The 20,697-nt window shown below is 37.5% G+C and overlaps 1 protein-coding gene across 1 annotated transcript in view; it reads left to right on the top strand.

Moving 5' to 3' along the window:
- The window catches only part of PPL (periplakin), a 173,873-nt gene that overhangs the window by 102,815 nt on the left and 50,361 nt on the right, over positions 1-20,697 (top strand). Inside the window, exons 4-10 of the mRNA XM_053694509.1 lie at positions 1,132-1,252; positions 3,900-4,025; positions 5,221-5,262; positions 5,796-5,957; positions 10,411-10,518; positions 11,166-11,261; positions 16,558-16,680. Coding sequence (XP_053550484.1) covers positions 1,132-1,252; positions 3,900-4,025; positions 5,221-5,262; positions 5,796-5,957; positions 10,411-10,518; positions 11,166-11,261; positions 16,558-16,680 — 778 coding nt within the window. The remainder of the gene's footprint in view (positions 1-1,131; positions 1,253-3,899; positions 4,026-5,220; positions 5,263-5,795; positions 5,958-10,410; positions 10,519-11,165; positions 11,262-16,557; positions 16,681-20,697) is intronic.

Raw genomic sequence — 20,697 nt, 5'->3', positions numbered from 1 at the left:
GCGGCCTTCAAGGGCTTAGAAATGAACAAATGAGCCTACCTAGAATTAGCTTTCAACAAAGAATACCAAGAAAACAAAGCAAATTTAATGATAAAAGTAAATTGAAAAGTTGTTTAAAATTACATGCCCTATCTGAATTTTTAAAGGGATTACAAAAAGCAACATTAATGTGCGAATCCGTGCATTGCAATTTTAATATACTTTTGTTTGCAATATACTTCCATTAACAAAAATGCCTTTATAAGTTTTGTGTGCAATATTATTATTCCATATTTTTTATTGGATGGTGTTATTATGAGTGTTCTTTGTAATGTATTTTTTATCTGTTTTGTGCAACTTTTATATCTCACAAAATAGATAACCATTACGGTTATCATTCTAGTGTAAATCTCATTGTGCTCACGCGATCACGTTTACTTTCAATTCGTAGTACGAACAGTAAGCACAATGAGCTCAAACCCTTGTTATAAACCCTTTATTGCTCCGGTACAACGTTTGCGCTCCACTCGTAATCTAGTCCTTTATGGGAAATTCAGTTTTGAGTTTTATATCCCTTTAAATGCAAAATTTAAATATGTACATGAATACGTGTAACAAATATCTATTATATCACCAGTGTAATAATAACCCTGGCCTTATATTATATTCTGATTGCAACATTGGTATCTGTTAATACCATATTAAAAAGGACATGAACCCCAACATTTTTATTTTATGATTCAGATAGAGAAAACAACTTTCCAATTGACTTCTATTATTTAATTTGTGTAGTTCTCTGTTGTATCCTTTGTTGAAAAGCATGCCTGGCAGGTAGGCTCAGGAGCTGGGAGCTAGCTGCTTAATGGTGGCTGCACATGTATGACTTTTGTCATTGGCTTACCAGTGTGTTCAGCTAGCTCCCAGTAGTGCATTGCTTCTGCTTCAATAAAGGCTACAAAGAGAAGGAAGCAAAATTAATAAAAGAAGTAAATTGGAAAGTTATTTAAAAACATATGCTCTATCTGAATCATAAAAGAAAACCATTTGAGTTTCATGTCCCTTTAAAGATACTGAACAATATCCATTTGTTCACTAGATCACTGTTACATGTAGGCCAAACACATTTATACTCATTTGTGTTCCTCTTTACAGCATTCGGCAGCTAAAGGAGCGACTCAAAGCCCAGAGAGCAAGGCATGAGCAAATATATAATCAGAAGGCGCCATCTGAAGTTCCCAGAGTTAATTGGAGTAAACTCATTGATGAGAAAATGGTATGGGGGCTGCTGGTGCATAGCATTTCTAGCCTAAAATGTTTAGTCTGTATTTGTATGGTTCATAAAAATGTGATAAAAAATGGTACTAGTTAGCATATCCCCCAACATTCGTGGCTGGGTATCTGGGACTCAGGAGGTTGATTAGGGCAAGGCACTATTTTGTTGGAGGAGTTGTGTTGGGAGAGGCAGGATTATGGTTCTGTCTGGGCGGGTTTTTGGGTGTGCCTGGGCAGTTTGTGGGCATGTCTTTGTTCTTTGTGGGTGGGGCTAAGGGAAATTCTGCAAATATGGGCTGCATCAGTTGGACAGCGGGACAAAGCTCAGAATCAGAGACAGCTGGGAGGTCTAGTTAAGTAAAAATAATGTTTATAGTTAACACAGTAAGATAAAATATTGAAAATAAATAATAAAGTTATTGCAAAAATAAAATGTTTTAATTTGTTAGAGCATTTTTTGTTAAACAGTTGCTTCTGCATCACCAGGCATACACTTAGCATTTGTGGGGCCCTGGGCAAGAGAAAAATTTGTGGGGCCACATAGCCCAGCACTCTTATTCCCTTCCCTTTGTATGCCCTGCCTACTGTATGACCAACCCCCCCGTCCCAACAATTAGTGTTACCTATATAAAGAATATTAGTATATATTACATCTCCTAATACCATAAACACTTCTTCATAAACTAAATACAGGATACATTTCACCTTTTCATACCCTCACCCATGAAATTGCTGGGGCCCCCAAAGCACGGGGCTCTGGGCGGGTGCCCCTCTCACCCTGCCCAAAGAGCAGGCCGGTTCGTCACCATGTGTTTAACTTCTGAAAAGGGGTTTAACCAGGTCTGCACTGGGCATAGATCATACAGGGCCCAGTTTGGGGGCCAAGGCCTGTTGCCTTAGCTTCACCCAGTCGCCAGAATTATTATTAGTGCATGATGCATGGGCCAGTACTGCCTCTCACTGCCTTGCTGTGTTTGTAAGTCAGATCAGGGTAGTCCCGTCCCACTCAGGTACAACTGTGACTACACAGGCTTATGACCAATAAACTGTTATTAGTGATTTAAATTACATTTCACTTTTTTTACTATTTAATTACAATTAATTTACAAGAAACAGTGACAGAAGGATTTTATAAAGTTTTATGTAAATTTAACTAATACATTAGACTTGTCAGTTTTGGGGTATGTTGAAATAACAAAAGGCTGCTCACCCTTAAAGGGACACTAAACCCACATTTTTTTTATTTCATGATTCAGATAGAGCAGGCAATTTTAAGCAACTTTCTTAATTTACTCCTATTAAAAAAAATCTTCATTCTCTTGCTATCTTTATTTCACAAAGCAGGAATTTAAAGGGACAGTACACTGTAAAATTGTTTTTCCATAAATGTATTTTAAATGACTTGTTATACCAACTGCAGAGTATAAAATATTTGAGAAATTGCATTTTCGGGTTTATTTGTGTATCTGAAGTAGCTGGTTTTGTGCTTTAAAACCACAGCCTATTACAATGGGTTGAGCTTCAGGTAATATCAGATCTCATTATGTTATCACTTTCATGTACACAGACTTGCTTCCTTATCTTATATTTGTCTGGAACACCAAAGCTCAATACATAGAGAGAACAATGGAAAATTATCATTTTATTACTTAACTATCATGCCCCCCACTGACAGTGTAATCTCTTCTGCTGGCTGTGTTTACTTAGGCTTGTCAATAGCGTATACGCCAGTATCAAAACTTTCAGTATAGGTTGGGAAACCACAAGCTAAATAATCTATTTCAAATGCTGAAATATGAGTAAAGGAGCTACTTGCAACCAATTTAATACACTCTAGCAGGTAAAAAGGATCACTGCGAATAATTTAAAGGGGAGAAAGTTTTTGGGTGAACTGTCCCTTTAAGCTAAGGGGCCAGCCTATTTTTGGTTCAGCACCCTGGATAGCGCTTGCTGATTGGTGGCTACATTTAGCCACCATTCAGCAAGCGGAACCCAGGTGCTGAACCAAAAATGGGCTGACTCCTAAGCTTACATTCCTGCTTTTTCATATAAAGATAGCAAGAGAACAAAGAAAAATTGATAATAGGAGTAAATTAGAAAGTTGCATGCTCTTTCTGAATCATGAAAGAAAAAAAATGGGTTTTGTATCCCTTTAAAATGCCTGGGTTTATTTTTCTTTATCCCACCCTGGCCCTGGGTTTAACACATAGCCAAACTCATGCACAGACACCACTGTGCATTCCAACCTGATTGGTTAGCCAATCAGGAACAGCATATACATGTATTCATTTATTACTGGACATGACCTGCTAAGGACTAGCTTACAATGATACAGCTATTAGAGTTTAACTATTTGTTTACCCCCCTAAATACTAATTACCGACGAACATTTGTGTAATAATATATTAAAAGCATTTTATAGTTATATTACAATGTCCCTTTAAATAGTGCTTCACATATAATATGCCTAAAAGGTAGTATTAATATTTAATATATATGAGAAAAATACAATTAATTTAAGTACTAACCAATTAATATAATTTCATACTCAGAGACATGAATGGTGCTTACTATTTCATTTAAACATTAATCAAAACCCTAGTATAGTTATTAATCATATAAATTATTTATGTATTTTATTTATGCAGGATCTTCTAAACAGCCGGGGGTTTGCAACTGACCTACCCAACTTGGAGAACCAAATTGTGGAGCACAATATCTTCAATAATGAAGTTAAGACCATTGGCGATCATATAAACAAGGACTCTGATAAGGTATTTTTCTATATAAATATTATTTGCCTGCACCTGAATGCATATCCACAATTACATGGTTTTATATACCAGCCATTTATTTAGCAGACGCTCCCTTTCCACAGTGAATAAATGAAAACTTGCATTTGATAAATGCATGAATAAAATATTGATACTTAAAGGGACATTCTGGTCAAAATTCAAATGCACATAGATGAATTACATCTTTGAATAGAAACATATTTGAAATATAAATGTATTGGCAAAAATACTTCTAGTAAAAGTTTTCACTGTGTTAGTGTTAACATTTTTCTCTGCACGTGCATGTGAGGCATAACTAGAAGAAAAGCACAAGCATTTTAAATACTACAGTATTGTCAGCAATTAACAAACTGAGTCATTACCAGATTGTACATGCACCTTAGGCTCTCTGAGATAGTGCTATGTTTAATTAAAATGCTGGTGCACAGTGCATACTTGAGTACACTTTTGAAACAGCTATAGCTTTTATTAGAAGCATTTTTGCTAAAAATTTTATATTGCAAAAAACACTTCTATTCAAAACTGAAATTGATTGCAATTTTGACTAAAATATCCCTTCAACCCCTTAACGACCAAGGACGTGCCAGACACGTCCTACAAAAAGTGTCAGTTAATGACCAAGGACGTGCCTGGCACATCCTCTGGGGTTTCAAGCGCTGGAAGCGATCGTGATCATTGCAATGGCCCTCTCTGCATCGGCCAGCGATGGTGCCGATCGTTGGTGGTGTGGGAGGGATACGAGAGAGGTGGGTTCACATCCTGTCAGGTGGGATCCAGTTGCGGAAGTGCGGCAAGGTTGTCAGGAGCGCGCTTGGGGGGGCGGGATCACGCACGTGCGCGCAAGTGCAATATTTACTAAATAGCTTTAGTACAGAATACTGAGAGTTTACGAGCACACAAACAATTAGTGCTCCACTTGTAATCTAGCCTTTTTATTGGCATGTATGTCACCAGTACACAGAGCATACTGTTTTACCAGTGCCTTTATCACTACAGAGACCACGTCATGTGATTGCACATAGCGTAAAGATGCAGCATACTCTGCTTTTATTTTATGCCTCTTTTGTATGAGAATATTTAGTTTATAACACACTTTGGCCTGTAATGTTTGTGTTTGCTCTAATGAACTAAAATGTCACATATTTTCATGCGCTATTACTTTTTCTGCTTGCAGGAGTACATTACTGGACTGCAGGTGAAATATCAGAAACTCTTGGTAAGTAACAATTATTAGTGTCGCATGATTGTTAAGCTATTCAGATTGCACTGTCATTAGCAGACAGTTTTAAAACTATTTATTTTCCTTATATGACTTACTTCCCACACATCAAAAATAAGTTGAAAAATGTTTGGGGCAGACAGCCAATTTAAATATCTATTTGTGTAGGAATAAGGTCAGCTGGAAACGTAGAGCACTAAAGTCAAAATTAAAGTTTCATGAAAAAACCCTGCAATTTAAAAAAAAAAATTAAAAAAAATCCAATATATTTCCATAACTAAAGGATGCAAAAAAAATTAATATGCACACTTTCTGAAGCCCCAGCTCCTACTGAGCATGTGCACATTATATACATATATGCATTTTGTGATTGGCTGATTTCTGTCACATGATACAGGGGATGGGAAAATTGGATTAACTTTGAAATTTGCCAGAAAATATTCTACTAATTTGTGTGCTTATTGTTGATCAACTTTCTGGATAACAAAGGTGCTACAGTGACTCATATATTTAATTTAATTCTTCCATAGTCGGCATCTCAGAAACGCCAGAGAGACCTCAATACACTGCAGGACTACATGCAACGCTGCACCAATGAACTGTACTGGCTTGATCAACAGGAAAAAGAACGCATGGAATATGACTGGAGTGACCGTAACAGTGACTACATCAGCCGCAGGAGGCAGTATGAGGTGTCTTTATATCATTTTTAAGTATTTTATTTCATAATATTGTCACACTGAACACGCACACTGCACACACACACACACACACCACACACAAACTGACTACATATACACTCATACCTCCTAACATTTCAAAATTCACAAGAGGGACACCCCCCCTACACACACACCCCCATGGCAAAAGTGTGATATGTGGTGGGCAAGAACAGGGATGGGGCTTGAAAAATCATAAGACCAAAGTAATATAAATAAAATTCTAATTAAAGTCATATCTTTTAATACTCTTAGGCAGCAAATTAAACACAAGCTCAAACCACTGGTAAAGCTATGTGAGCTCTGTATTTAATTAGCCTTTGCAGAGACAGTGCTAAATATTTTAATCTTAATTGGACATTTAATAATAGATCATTTAAAACTGCTCTCTGCATTTCCCATTAATATTCTAGATTCTGGCCTTTAAAAATGCACAGTAACACAATCTACATATATACATGTGCATACACTCAAATACATAGAAACACGCACTACATAGCATACACTTACACATGCAGATACACACACTTCATAGCATATACTTATACATGCAGATACACACACACACTACATATCATACGCTTATACAGGCAGATACACACACACACACACACTACATAGCTTACACTTATACATGCAGATGAAAACACTTATAGATGCAGATACACACACTGCACAGCATACAGTTATACATACAGACACACTACATAGCTTACATTTATACATGCAGATACACACACACTACATAGCATACACTTATACATGCAGATATACACACACTTATACATACAGATACACACTACATAGCTTACACTTAAACATGCAGATACACACAAACTACATAGCTTACACTTATACATGCAGATGCACACACACTATATAGCTTACACTTATACATGCAGATGCACACAGACTTTTACATACAGATACACACACACGTATACATACAGATACACACACACACTACATAGCTTACACTTATACATGCAGATGCACACACACTATATAGCTTACACTTATACATGCAGATGCACACAGACTTTTACATACAGATACACAAACACTTATACATACAGATACACACACACACACACACACTACATAGCTTACACTTATACATGCAGATACACACACTACATAGCATACACTTATACATCCAGATACACACACACACTTATACATCCAGATACACACACACAGTACATAGCTTACACTTTTACATGCAAATACACAAACTACATAGCATACATTTACACATGCAGATACACACACACTACATAGCATACACTTATACATGCAGATATACACACACTTATACATACAGATACACACTACATAGCTTACACTTAAACATGCAGATACACACAAACTACATAGCTTACACTTATACATGCAGATGCACACACACTATATAGCTTACACTTATACATGCAGATGCACACAGACTTTTACATCCAGATACACACACACACTTATACATCCAGATACACACACACAGTACATAGCTTACACTTTTACATGCAAATACACAAACTACATAGCATACACTTACACATGCAGATACACACACACTACATAGCATACACTTATACATACAGATACACACACACTTATACATACAGATACACACACTACATCATATATGGGTATCTGTAATTCATTGCATGGGGTCCTGCGGTTGGCAAGCACATTAGCTGGCAGTCTGAGGCTGCCACTGTTCATTTCCCTGGTGTTAGCACTGCTCATCGTATAACTGAAGGCATGCTAGTATTATCACCAGGGGTTAGACGTCATCACTACCTTTTAGAGGTCACCATTACCTGAGGTCAAAGGGTATACAGCCTTCTTACTCCTGATTAACCAACACACCATTCCTTTTCCACAGGGAATCTAACATGTATCTAACCCTGGAAGAGAAAAAATCAGCTGCTTCTGAGTATGGGCCCAATAGAATTTAAAAACATTTTTTTTAAATGCATGGGGCAATGCTGGACAGATGGCAAGCAACCTGGGACAGCGGGACAGACCCCTAAAATTGGGACTGTCCCGCGAAAATTGGGACAGTTGGGGGTTATGTACACTGCACACACACTACTCTCACACACACACACACACACACACCACACATCCTGTATACACACTTCACTCACACTATACACACACTTCACACACCCTGAACACGCACTGCACATACACACACACACACACTTACATATATATATATATATATATTAAATCACTATAACTGAAATTATTTTTAATGTATAGTATGTCCATATGAAAATACATATTACTTTTAATATTGATTTTCTTAAAGGGACAGGCTAGTCAAAATTAAACTTTCATGATTCAGATAGTGCAGGCAATTTTAAACAACTTTCCAATTTACTTTTATCATCAAATTTGCTTTGTTCTCTTGGTATTCTTTGTTGAAAGCTAAACCTAGGTAGGCTCACAGGCAGATTGCCAAGCCCTTGAAGGCCACCTCTTATCTCAGTGCATTTGTACAGTTTTTTTTAAAGCTAGTTTGTGTGTGCCATATAGATAACATTGTGCTCACTCCCGTGGAGTTACCTAGGAGTTAGCACTGATTGGCTAAATGCAAGCCTATCAAAAGAACTAAGATAAGGGGGCAGTCTGCAGAATGCTTAGATACAAGATAATCACAAAGGTAAAAAGTATATTAATATAACTGTGTTGGTTATGCAAAACTGGGGATTGGGTAATAAAGGGATTATCTCTTTTAAAAAAATTTTTTAAAAATCTGGAGTAAACTGTCCCTTTAAGTTCCATCCACATAAGGTTACATGATTTATAGATGTTTGAAAGATTTTCGTCAATAAGGACCGCCCTATAAATATAGGTCCCAAAATGAATAAGTAGCTACAGCTCATTCTACAAAACAATACATAATAGACCTTTTTCCTGTTCAAATCAGTTTATTTAAAGGGTCAGTCTACACCAAATAGATAATTCCTTAATTACCCATCTTTATAAAAAATAAAAATTCTGGAGTAGACTGTCCCTTTAAGCATTGTCAGTATAGATAATTGGGAGCAAACTAAAGGAGAGAGAATTTTACAGTATACTGTCCCTTTATTTGTGCCTTAATCTGCTGAAGTATATTTAAGTGATAGAAATTTAGGAAAGGAACAGTTGTTTTGGAATCATTAAGATTATTATGATTGCATTTATACCTCTGAAGTATTGTTCCATCTTGTCAGGAATACAATTATTCTACTTTGCGCTGACCCAAAAGGTTCATTACCAGATTTTCTTTGTCAAAAATTATAATCCTAAATGTGTGCTATGATTTGTATATCACAGAAAAAAATATATATATATTTTTTATAAATATCTTTATAAAGATTAATATAAACGGCATTGGTTTGCACTACAGTATTCTTACAAATTGATTTATCATTTAGACATGTTTGTGAGTCATTAAAGTTAGAAATAAATCTGCAAAAAAGATTATAGAATGATACCGACATGCCTGTACAGTCCACAATTAATGCCTCTGTCAGGCTGAACATCATATGTGTCCCTCATCTGCTGCACCTCTATGCCAATCATAATCCTGACCCTAGCATTTAAGGCCCTCTATAACACAGATCCTTCTTATATCTCTGCCTTTGTCTCCAGATACTCTCCCGCCGTCCCCTTTACTCTGCATATGACTGACTTCTCTCCTCCTCTTTGGTTACTTTCTCCCATTCCGTTTACAGGACTTGTCCCCAGTCCTATGGAATTATATGCCTTGCTCCATAAGACTCATCCCCAGCTTTCAAAGATTTAAGTGTTCCTTCAAGACTCTACTGTTCATGGATGCTTACAATCAATTCTAACATTTTCTCACCCCAATCCCCCTCCTTCTTTCATCTGCTCCCCTTGCCTCCCCTTAGCATGAAAGCTCACAAGCCCAGCTGTCCTATAGATCACCTTCCGGTAAAGTGATCTACAATAGTGGATAACTCACGGCGGGGCCCTCTACCCATTCATGTAATTTTATACATGTTACCATTTATGTATTGCACATATATCTTTAGTGCTGCAAAATCTGTTGGTGTTCTTTAATAATAATAATATAACAGCTAATATAAATAAAGTAGGAGTAGGGGACATCCTGCCATGCTTCACTAGAAATAAAAAAGTGTTTCAAGTTTAACCAAATCCTAGATTTGGCTGGTTATTGTATAATACACAAAAAAAAACACACAATATAGTCCTGTACTTTTAAAATAATTTTCAGTAGTATTTGCTGAATATATATTCAGTCAAATGCACTTTCTACATCCAGAGTTTCATGAGAATTATTGTTTTTAAATCGAATTATATAACAAAGTTATATAGGACAGAAAGTTTTGTTTTTCATTAATAGATGTATACATTTTATGTGTGACTTAATTCACTCTATTCTTAACAGAATTTCATCCAAAGAAGCCTTGAAGCAAAAGAACAGGAAATCAACAAACTTCAAGAAGAAGGAGATAAACTACTGGCAGCTGGACATCCAGCTAAGATCCCTATAGAGGTACCTATCATTCATTAAAATAAACTATGAAGGGTTATAATTTGTTAAAAAAAAACAAACAACATAATTTCCCATGGTGGTCTTGAATATATCATTAGATCTTGGTATCCTACAAGTCTTTGAACAAGGTTATCTGAAACGCGTAAGACTTATGGAACCTGTTCCTTCTTGCCAATCTTTCCAGTTTTTCTTTTCATCTGGGAACAATTGTATTTATTCATTTTATTGTTTGATATTAATAAAGTATTTGTATTTTATAGGATCTTTTGCATTATTTTCTTTTTCATTCTACAATCCATGTCAAATTCATAATGTAATATCCATTGTTTGTAATGTAATAATATGACACTAAGCATTAAAAAATTTAAGGAAATAAATCAAGCATGTCAAATATTGACACTGTAACTATCTACAGATAGAACGATAGAGGGATATTAGAGGTTATGTTATACGTTTCTCAGAAAATGGTGGGAAACACAAAACAGTCATATAACTGTTATGCTAAGCTAAATAATAACAGAATTTAACTAGGCTTTTGTCTTTGTAAGAATGTGATTTGGTTACTTCTGCTTTGGTACAACTGGTAAGTGCATAATGGAAGATATGTGTTTTAATTTATTTGATAGTAAATAACATCTCATTTTTAGGCTCACATGGAAGCTGTTCATGCAGACTGGAAGGAGTATTTGAATCTTTTGATCTGTGAAGAAAGTCATTTGAAATACATGGAGGACTACCACCAGGTGAGAAGATGACATACAAGCATTAAGATTTGTCTTCTGGGATATTGAACATTAAGGGCTAGATTACAAGTGGAGCACTAATTTATCGTGTGCCCGTAAATGGGCAAATTTGCCCTTTTTACGAGCGTGCGATAAATAACCAGCCATTACAAATGGCTGGTTATTGCTACAGTGAGCTTGGGGTAGCAATTAGTGCTCAGAAAATTAACCAGATATCAGATCTCTGGTTAATTTTCCAAATAACCCCCAATTGGCCTCAAAATAAAGAATATTCTTTTTTTATTCAAAGAAATTTACCTTTTTTAAAAAAATAATAATTTTTTTTTAACCCCTTAATGACCGGACCATTTTTCAATTTTCTTACCCTTAATGACAATGGCTATTTTTACATTTCTGCAGTGTTTGTGTTTATCTGTAATTTTCCTCTTACTCGTTTACTGTACCCACACATATTATATACCGTTTTTCTCACCATTAAATGGACTTTCTAAAGATACCATTATTTTCATCATATCTTATAATTTACTATAAAAAAATATAAAATATGAGGAAAAAATTGAAAAAAAAACACACTTTTTCTAACTTTTACCCCCAAAATCTGTTACACATCTACAACCACCAAAATACACCCATTCTAAATAGTTTCTAAATTTTGTCCCAAGTTTAGAAATACCCAATGTTTACATGTTCTTTGCTTTTTTTGTAAGTTATAGGGCCATAAATACAAGTAGCACTTTGCTATTTCCAAACCACTTTTTTTCAAAATTAGCGCTAGTTACATTGGAACACTAATATCTTTCAGGAATCCCTGAATATCCCTTGACATGTATATATTTATATTTAGAAGACATCCCAAAGCATTGATCTAGACCCATTTTGGTATATTTCATGCCACCATTTCACCGCCAAATACGATCAAATAAAAAAAACAACTTAAATTTCTCACTGAAATTATTTACAAACAGCTTGTGCAATTATGGCACAAATGGTTGTAAATGCTTCTCTGGGATCCCCTTTGTTCAGAAATAGCAGACATATATGGCTTTGGTGTTGCTTTTTGGTAATAATAAGGCCGTTAAATACTGCTGCGCACCACACTTGTAATATGCCCAGCAGTTAAGGGGTTAATTAGGTATCTTGTGGGGTTAATATTTAGCTTTAGTATAGAGATCAGCCTCCCACCTGACACATCCCACCCCCTGATCCCCCCCTGACCCCCCTCAAACAGCTCTCTTCCCTCCCCACCTCACAATTGTCACTGCCATCTTAAGTACTGGCAGAAAGTCTGCCAGTACTGAAATAAAAATATATATATTTTTTTTTTTTTTGGCATAAAGACTGCAGTGATAGATCCCCCCTTACCCCACAACCTCCCTGATCCCCCCATACATCTTTCTAACCCTCCCCCTCTGTCTATTTGCCGCCATCTTGGGTACTGGCAGCTGTCTGTCAGTACCCAATTTGCCTCCCAAAATAGTTTTTTTTTTAACTTTTTAAATATACAATATTTTTCTGTAGTGTAGCTGGCCCCCCTAAATAATCTTCAACCCTCCCCCTCCCAGATCCCTTAATAAATAACAGAGATGCCACTGCATCTAGATCGATCGTTTTTTCCCCCAACTGTTTGTAAATTTTGCGTGCGCACGCACACAAACGCACCCGCCCACCCGTTCCCCCCCGCCGCAACCGCAGAACCGGCAAAAGAGGAGGATAAGGTACCATCGGGTATATTTTACATCTGATATATGTTATCATGTAAATGCAGCAACCCACCCACAGACACATTGGAATACATACATATCCGATGCAGATGGGGCCACAGAGTGGCCCTTTCTGCATCGGTATGTAAAATGGGGGATTGTAGTGATGCCTTAATATTGAGGCATCACTACAATCCCTTGTAAGCAGCTGGAAGCGATCATGATCGCTTCCAGCACTTAAGGCAACAGAGGACGTACCAGGTACGTCAACTGTCATTAAGGGATGTTTTTCCTATGACGTACCTGGTACGTCCACTGTCATTAAGGGGTTAAAAAAAACTGCACAAAGTAATTATGGCGGGAGTGGGTGTTATAAAAAAAACAACAGTACTGAATAGTGCCTTTACATTGCAGTCTATGGGATCTGTGTGTTCCCAGTAAATATGTAAATATATATATATATTTATATGTTAATATTTTTATATACACATATTAACACACAAATATATATGTATTTAAGCATATACATATTTTTACAATCTGCTGCCCATTGCTGCACGACTTACCCCCTTCGCTGCACTAGTTCTCCTGTCGCGTCTCACAGCATGAGAATGAGGCTCCCATTGGAGCCTATAGAAGCTCGCTCTCGTGAGCGCAAAGCTTCCATGCAATGCAAACACTAGGTTACATTCGCATTGCTCCTAACTTGTAATACCAGTGCACATTTGCATGTGCTTGTATTACTAAGTAAAGCGCAAATATCACTTTCACAGAAGCAATATTTTGCACTCCACTTATAATCTAGCCCTAAATCAATAGATAAGTTAACTAGTTGTAAAATTAACAAATCCCAAAGAACGAGACACCATATACCATCTTAGAAAAAAAAATTGTTGTAATAATATGTAGGGTGTTATTGTTGTCCTTATGGCTATAGCAGGGATGGAGGTGAATCGTGTTAACCACTTGGATGCTAGAGAGTAGGGATGGGCGAATGTTTTTATATTCAAATTTGAATGTTAGAACGAATGTTATTGTCAAAATTCGATTTACGTAATCGAATGTTGATAAGAACAAATATTCTAAAAAAATTATAATCAAATGTTATTTACAGTTTTTGAATGTCACTTTCGAATTTGTATGTTTATAATTAGATTGAAAATCCACATTCAAAATTTTAAATGTAACATTCAATTTAACAAATACTATTCAGAAGTTCAATGGTTCACGGGGTAGGGAATTTAGTACATTGATACATAATATATACAAATATATCAATTTGAATGTTTCTATTTCGAATATTTTATAATTTGTATATTACAGGTTTTGTTTATGACTAATATTTTGGCCACCAGTAGGTTAATAATAAATGTTGGTGTTTTTAGGCCAAGTACCTTAAGATTCAGATGTTCTTTGAAATTCTTCTTCTTAAAGAGACATGAAACACACATTTTTTCTTTCATGATTTAGAAAGAGAATGCAATTTTAAACATCTTTCTAATTTACTTCTATTATCTAATTTGTTTTATTCTCTTGATATTCTTTGCTGAAAAGCATATCTAGATATGCTCAAAAGATGCTGATTGGTTGCTGCACATAGAAGCCTCGTGTGATTGGCTCACCCATGTGCATTGCTTTTTCTTCAACTAAGGATATCTAAAAAATGAAGCAAAATAAATAATAGAAGTCAATTGTAATGTTGTTTAAATTTGTATTCTCTATCTGAATCATGAAAGAAAGATTGTGGGTTTAGTAACCCTTTAACATCCAACTGAATAGTAAAATATATATTCTGCACACAGATATTTTCCTGTCATTCAGCCTTTTCACAGACATACACTGTAGCTTGAAAATATGCCACTAATTTAAATGGAGATATAAAAAGGGGAGAGGGAAACAAGAGTTTTCTTTATATTTGTGATAAATGGCTGTTTCTGATCAAACACAGATCTTGTTCAATCTACTTAGCCATATTTATATATAAATAATAGATCAGCTGAAACATATATTGTTACATTTTTGCAGAATTTGTACTATATGTCACTTACGTTTTTAAATTAGATTGGATATAATACTATTTATTGTATATATTCAAATGTTATTGGATTGATTATGGTTTATGTTTGAAGTGGACCTTTGCTTTTTCTAAATAAGGATCTGTAAGATAATTCACATAAGGGACGAGACCCAATTTTTTTCTTTCATTATTCAGATAGAACATACATTTTTAAACAACAATTTTGCTTCATTCTCTTGGTATCTTTTATTTAAAGGGACAATCTACCATAGAATTTACATTGTTTTAAAAGATAGATAATCCCTTTATTACCCATTCCCCAGTTTTGCACAACCAACACGGTTTTAGTAATATACTTTTTACCTCTGTGATTACCTTGTATCTAAGCATCTTCTGATCACATGACTTTTTATTTATTATCTATTGAATTGCATTTAGTGCTGTGTTGTGCTGACTCTTAAAGGACCATTCAACACAGCAGATTTGCATAATCAACAAATGCAAGATAACAAGACAATGCAATAGCAATTAGAATAAAATTCAAATGAGTAATAGATTTTTTTTTCCTGACAATTTTAAAAGTTTATGTCTATTTCCACTCCTCCTGTACCATGTGACAGCCATCAGCCAATCACAAATGCATGCACGTACCATGTGACAGCCATCAGTCAATCACAAATGCATACACGTTTATTATGTGAATTCTTGCACATGCTCAGTAGGAGCTGGTGACTCAAAAAGCTTAACCCTTTGAGTGCTAAACACTTTCCCACCTGGGTGCTAAGATTTTTTACAATTCTTTTTAACTTTTTTTTATTTTTTTCAGACCCCCAAGCCTTACACTGTTGGAAAGCTTAGGTTAGCCTGAGATACAGGCTTCTAAGCAGCATGCCCCCTGCTCCTATACTTAACATTGTTAAGTATAAATAAAGTTGCGCAGTGACCTTGTCACGATATTGCGCGTGACGTCACCACGCAAAACGGGAAGCCCCGGCGATGCCTGTCACGCTACAGTCACAATCGCCGGGGTAGGAGCGGGTGGGAGCCCCCGGATCTCCCTCAAGGTGGGTGAGTGCTAGCGACGGCTCTGAGCCGTCGTTAGAACCTGAGTGGGAAACTCTGTGACGGCTCAGAGCCGTCGTTAGCACTCAAGGGGTTAAATATAAAAAGACTGTGCACATTTTGTTGGAAGTAAATGAAAAAAAAATGAAAAGCTAATAAAAAAGCATTTGATAAGAGGCTGTATAGAGGCTTAGAAAAAGGCAGAGATTTAGAGGTTTAAATGTTATAAAGTATATTAATATAACAATGTTGGTTGTGCAAAGCTGGGGAATGGGTAGTTTATCTATCTTTTTAAACAATAACATTTTTAGTGTTGACTGTCCCTTTAAGAAGCAGCAATGCATTCCTGGGAGCTACCTTAACACATTTGTAAGCCAATGAAAATGGGTATACAAGTTCAGCTGCCAATAAGCAAATTATATTCTCTGTCTGAATCATGAAATAATTTTTTTGGGTTTCATTTCCCTTTAAAGAAGCACCCAACAATTACTAATTGTCATTCTTTGTCCTGCTTCAGTTCTATAGAGATGCCAAGGATTCTCAAGAATTGATGAGGAAAATTGACAGCGATCTGGACCACAAATATAACCCTGATTTCAAAGACAAATATCAGATTGAGGCTCAGCTGAGTGAATTGGAGGTAATGGAATGACAGTGGCATATATTGTTATTCAGAACCAGGTTCCTGTTATGCTACTCAAGATAACGCTTTGTTTTATGGGTATTTTATAGTTCCTCAAACTGGTGCTACACGCGTACAGTCATTCCCTAATGTCTCCATCTATTTAGTCTTAATCAAGAGGTTCACTGAAGGACTGTGACCCCAAACCCTATATTTTATAGTTAGGAGGTGACTCTGTTGACTTAAACTAGCAATGAAATGATAACAACAATCTGGAGTCATACTATATGTAGAAATTCACCCTGGTGTCACGCCCTCTGTCTTCCCTATAGTGAAATCATAAAGATGCAAAACAATGCAGAACAAACAAATAAAAATACGTCTCTAGAAAACCAAATGAAAAAAAAAAGTTAAAAACCTATCATGTAGACAACTTTTACAAATAATTATATCCATACAATCTGAAAGTAATATACTCACATATAGGGATATACCTGTTGCCAAAACGCACCTACTTCAGCATCAGACATCAGCAGTTATAACCCAAGTATACGTTTTTCTTGCTCTGCTTTTTACCCTGAGAGTTCTGTTTTCACACTGTGTACCTGGAACATGTTTCTCTGTCACCCACCCTGACTTGTGGGTAGAGTTACATTATGTATTTCTTGCCTTAAGATTTATTTAGCAAAACATTTTTTCATCAATATTATAAGGTTGTTCTGAATGTCATTGTTGAACTTGTAAAATACCATCTCTGTTTTGGGTAATCAGAGTTGTTTTGTAGTACTATTTTACTTAAAACCGATAGGGATCCATACATTCTAGGCGTCAAACAATATATTATCGTTTTTCTCTCTCTCTCTCTGTCTGACTGACTATCTATCTATCTATCTATCTATCTATCTATCTATCTATCTATCTATCTATCTATCTATCTGTTTTTCTGTCTATCTATCTAAGCATGAAAAAGGATATTACCAACATAGGGCTGCCAAATAATGTCTCCATATCCTATACTATAAAAGGCCAAGTGTGTTTGTCCAAAGCTGTCATGTGCAGTAGAGACTTGGCCTTCTACACTGCAGACTCAGAGTGAGTAGCGTGACGGGCCGCCGGGCATGGTTGGGCGGGGCCGGTCGGGTGTGGACTGGACCGGGCGTGACGTGGGCGGGGCTGTGTGAGGCCATGAGGAGAGTTCAAAAGAGCTCAAAAGAGGGGGGTAGAAAGCGGAGAGAGAGATCAAGAGGGGAGATAGAGCAAAAGAGAGGGGGAGGGAGAGCAAAAGAAAGTGGAGGGAGAGCAAAAGAGAGGGGGGGAGAGAGACAGCAAAAGAGGGAGAGACAACAAAAGAGGGGGAGGGCGAGCAAAAGAAAGGGGAGAGAGAGATCAAAAGAGGGTAGTGAGAGAGAGAGAGAAAAAGAGAGGGAGAGAGACAGCAAAATAGAGGGGGGAGCAAAAGAAAGGGGAGAGAGAGATCAAAAGAGGGAAGATAGAGAGAGAGCAAAAGAGAGGGGGAGGTAGAGTAAAAGAAAGGGGAGAGATAGCAAAAGAGAGGGAGAGAGACAGCAAAAGAGAGGGGGAGGAAGTGGAGAGAGAGAGAGCAAAAGAGAGGGGGGAGCGCAAAAGAGGGAAGAGAGAGAGCATAAGAGAGGGGAGAGAGAGCAAAAGAAAGCGGAAAGAGAGATCAAGAGGGGAGATAGAGAGAGCAAAAGAGAGGGAGAGAGACAGCAAAAGAGAGGGGGAGAGAGAGCAAAAGAAAGTGGAGAGAGAGCAAAAGAGAGGGGGGAGAGAGATCAAAAGAGGGGAGATAGAGACAGCAAAAGAGAGGGAGAGACAACAAAAGAGAGGGGGTGGGCGAGCAAAAGAAAGGGGAGAGAGAGATTAAAAGAGGGTAGAGAGAGAGAGAGAGAAAAAGAGAGGGAGAGAGATAGCAAAATAGAGGGGGGGAGAGCAAAAGAAAGGGGAGAGATAGCAAAAGAGAGGGAGAGAGACAGCAAAAGAGAGGGGGAGAGCACAAAAGAGAGGGGGAGAGAGACAGCAAAAAAGAGGGGGAGAGAGACCGCAAAAGAGAGGAGGGAAAGAGTGCAAAATAAAGGGGAGAGAGACCGCAAAAGGGAGGAGGGAAAGAGAGTTAAAGAAAGAGGAGAGAGAGAGTGCAAAAGAGAGGGGGGAGAGAGAGAGACCAAAAGGGAGGGGGGATAGAGAGAGAGAGAGCAAAAGAGAGGGGGAGGTAGAGCAAAAGAAAGGGGAGAGATAGCAAAAGAGAGGGAGAGAGACAGCAAAAGAGAGGGGGAGAGCACAAAAGAGAGGGGGAGAGAGACAGCAAAAAAGAGGGGGAGAGAGACCGCAAAAGAGAGGAGGGAAAGAGTGCAAAATAAAGGGGAGAGAGACCGCAAAAGGGAGGAGGGAAAGAGAGTTAAAGAAAGAGGAGAGAGAGAGTGCAAAAGAGAGGGGGGAGAGAGAGAGACCAAAAGGGAGGGGGGATAGAGAGACCAAAAGGGAGGGGGGAGAGAGAGAGCAAAAGGGAGGGGGAGAGGGAGAGAGCAAAAGGGAGGGGGAGAGGGAGAGAGCAAAAGAGAGGGGGAGAGGGAGAGAGCAAAAGAGAGGGGGAGAGAGAGAGCAAGAGAGGGGGGATAGAGAAAGCAAGAGAGGGGGGATAGAGAAAGCAAAAGAGGGGGGATAGTAAGAGCAAAAGAGAGAGCAAAAGAGGGGGATAGAGAGAGCAAAATAGGGGGGTAGAGAAAGCAAAATAGAGGGAGAGAGAGAGCAAAAGAGAGGGGGAGAGCGCAAAGAGAGGGGGAGAGAGAGAGGAAAAGAGAGGGGGAGAGAGAGAGCAAAAGAGAGAGGGGAGAGAGAGCAGAAGAGAGGGGGATAGAGAGAGAGCAAGGGGTGGAACAGCTGTACTGCAAAAATTGGCCAGTGTACACGGGCTTTAGAACTGGTCTATAATAATGGACAAAACATCATATCCAACTAGCTCTCACATCATGAATAAAAATGGCAAATGCTTAACTAACAGTAGCTATTTTGTTTGGTATGTCACTTTGTAATTTATTGAATATTTGTAGTTGGGAAATCAGTGATACATATATGGTTTATTTCCATCTTCTTTCATGCCATTAACCCTTTCTCTCTGTCTTCATAGTTATATCTACCTCTTGATTAATCTAACTGAACGGTATGCAAGCATTCTCCTTCAATGTTTTTTTCCTGTTCACTATAAAACAAATAGTTTTATTATGGTCTAATTTAGACATTGGAACTAGGTTAGAGATTCAGTTATGTAAAACATAAGGCAGTGAAAGTTAAGAGGGGTCAAGATTATGGATTATTTGCCCCAAGTGGTTTATGCAATGAAGTGAAGTGACGTGGACAATAACTAATAAAAAGCACTGTGTCTGAACAGTGATCAAGATCGGTCACACTTTTCTGAGCTCCAGCGGAATCTCTGTAAATCCGCCGATTACAAGAGTAATCTAACAGCAACATTTTCAAACTTGATCTCACTATTGACCATCTACAACGTGGTGCTTTAGTTAACTTTTACCAAGCTGTATTTGTGAAGCTGTAGCAAAGAATCAGAGGACAGAGGCCTTATGCGGCGGCACCTTACAGGCGATGCTACTCCCCTCGGAACTCCGAGGTACTTAGTTGCAGCAAGACACATAAATATACCTACAAGGCTCTACACACCACTATCCTTAAAATCAGAGAGACATCAGGGACAAGACAGAACTTACAGCTACCGATCGTCACCAAACACAAAAAGAAATACCACGACATACTGTGGCCAAAATGGCCGACATAGAGGAAACTGATTTCCTAAACATTTTCAATAATAAGCACTGGCGCAAATTCGAAGCGCTATGTCTGCGCCTTATAGACAAAGCCCCACAAGATCTTCTGCTAACACGTTGCACCCCTGCGACTTTAATATCTTCGGATGAGACCCAACAGCAGGAAGAAATAAGAGAAAGCATTGCTACTTCATCCAGCGACTCAGTGTGATTTGGCGGCATGTAGAAAACTGGGACA

This window comes from Bombina bombina, chromosome 11 (assembly GCF_027579735.1).
Source record: "Bombina bombina isolate aBomBom1 chromosome 11, aBomBom1.pri, whole genome shotgun sequence".
Taxonomy (NCBI): domain Eukaryota; kingdom Metazoa; phylum Chordata; class Amphibia; order Anura; family Bombinatoridae; genus Bombina; species Bombina bombina.
This window is presented reverse-complemented; position numbering and strand designations above follow the sequence as displayed.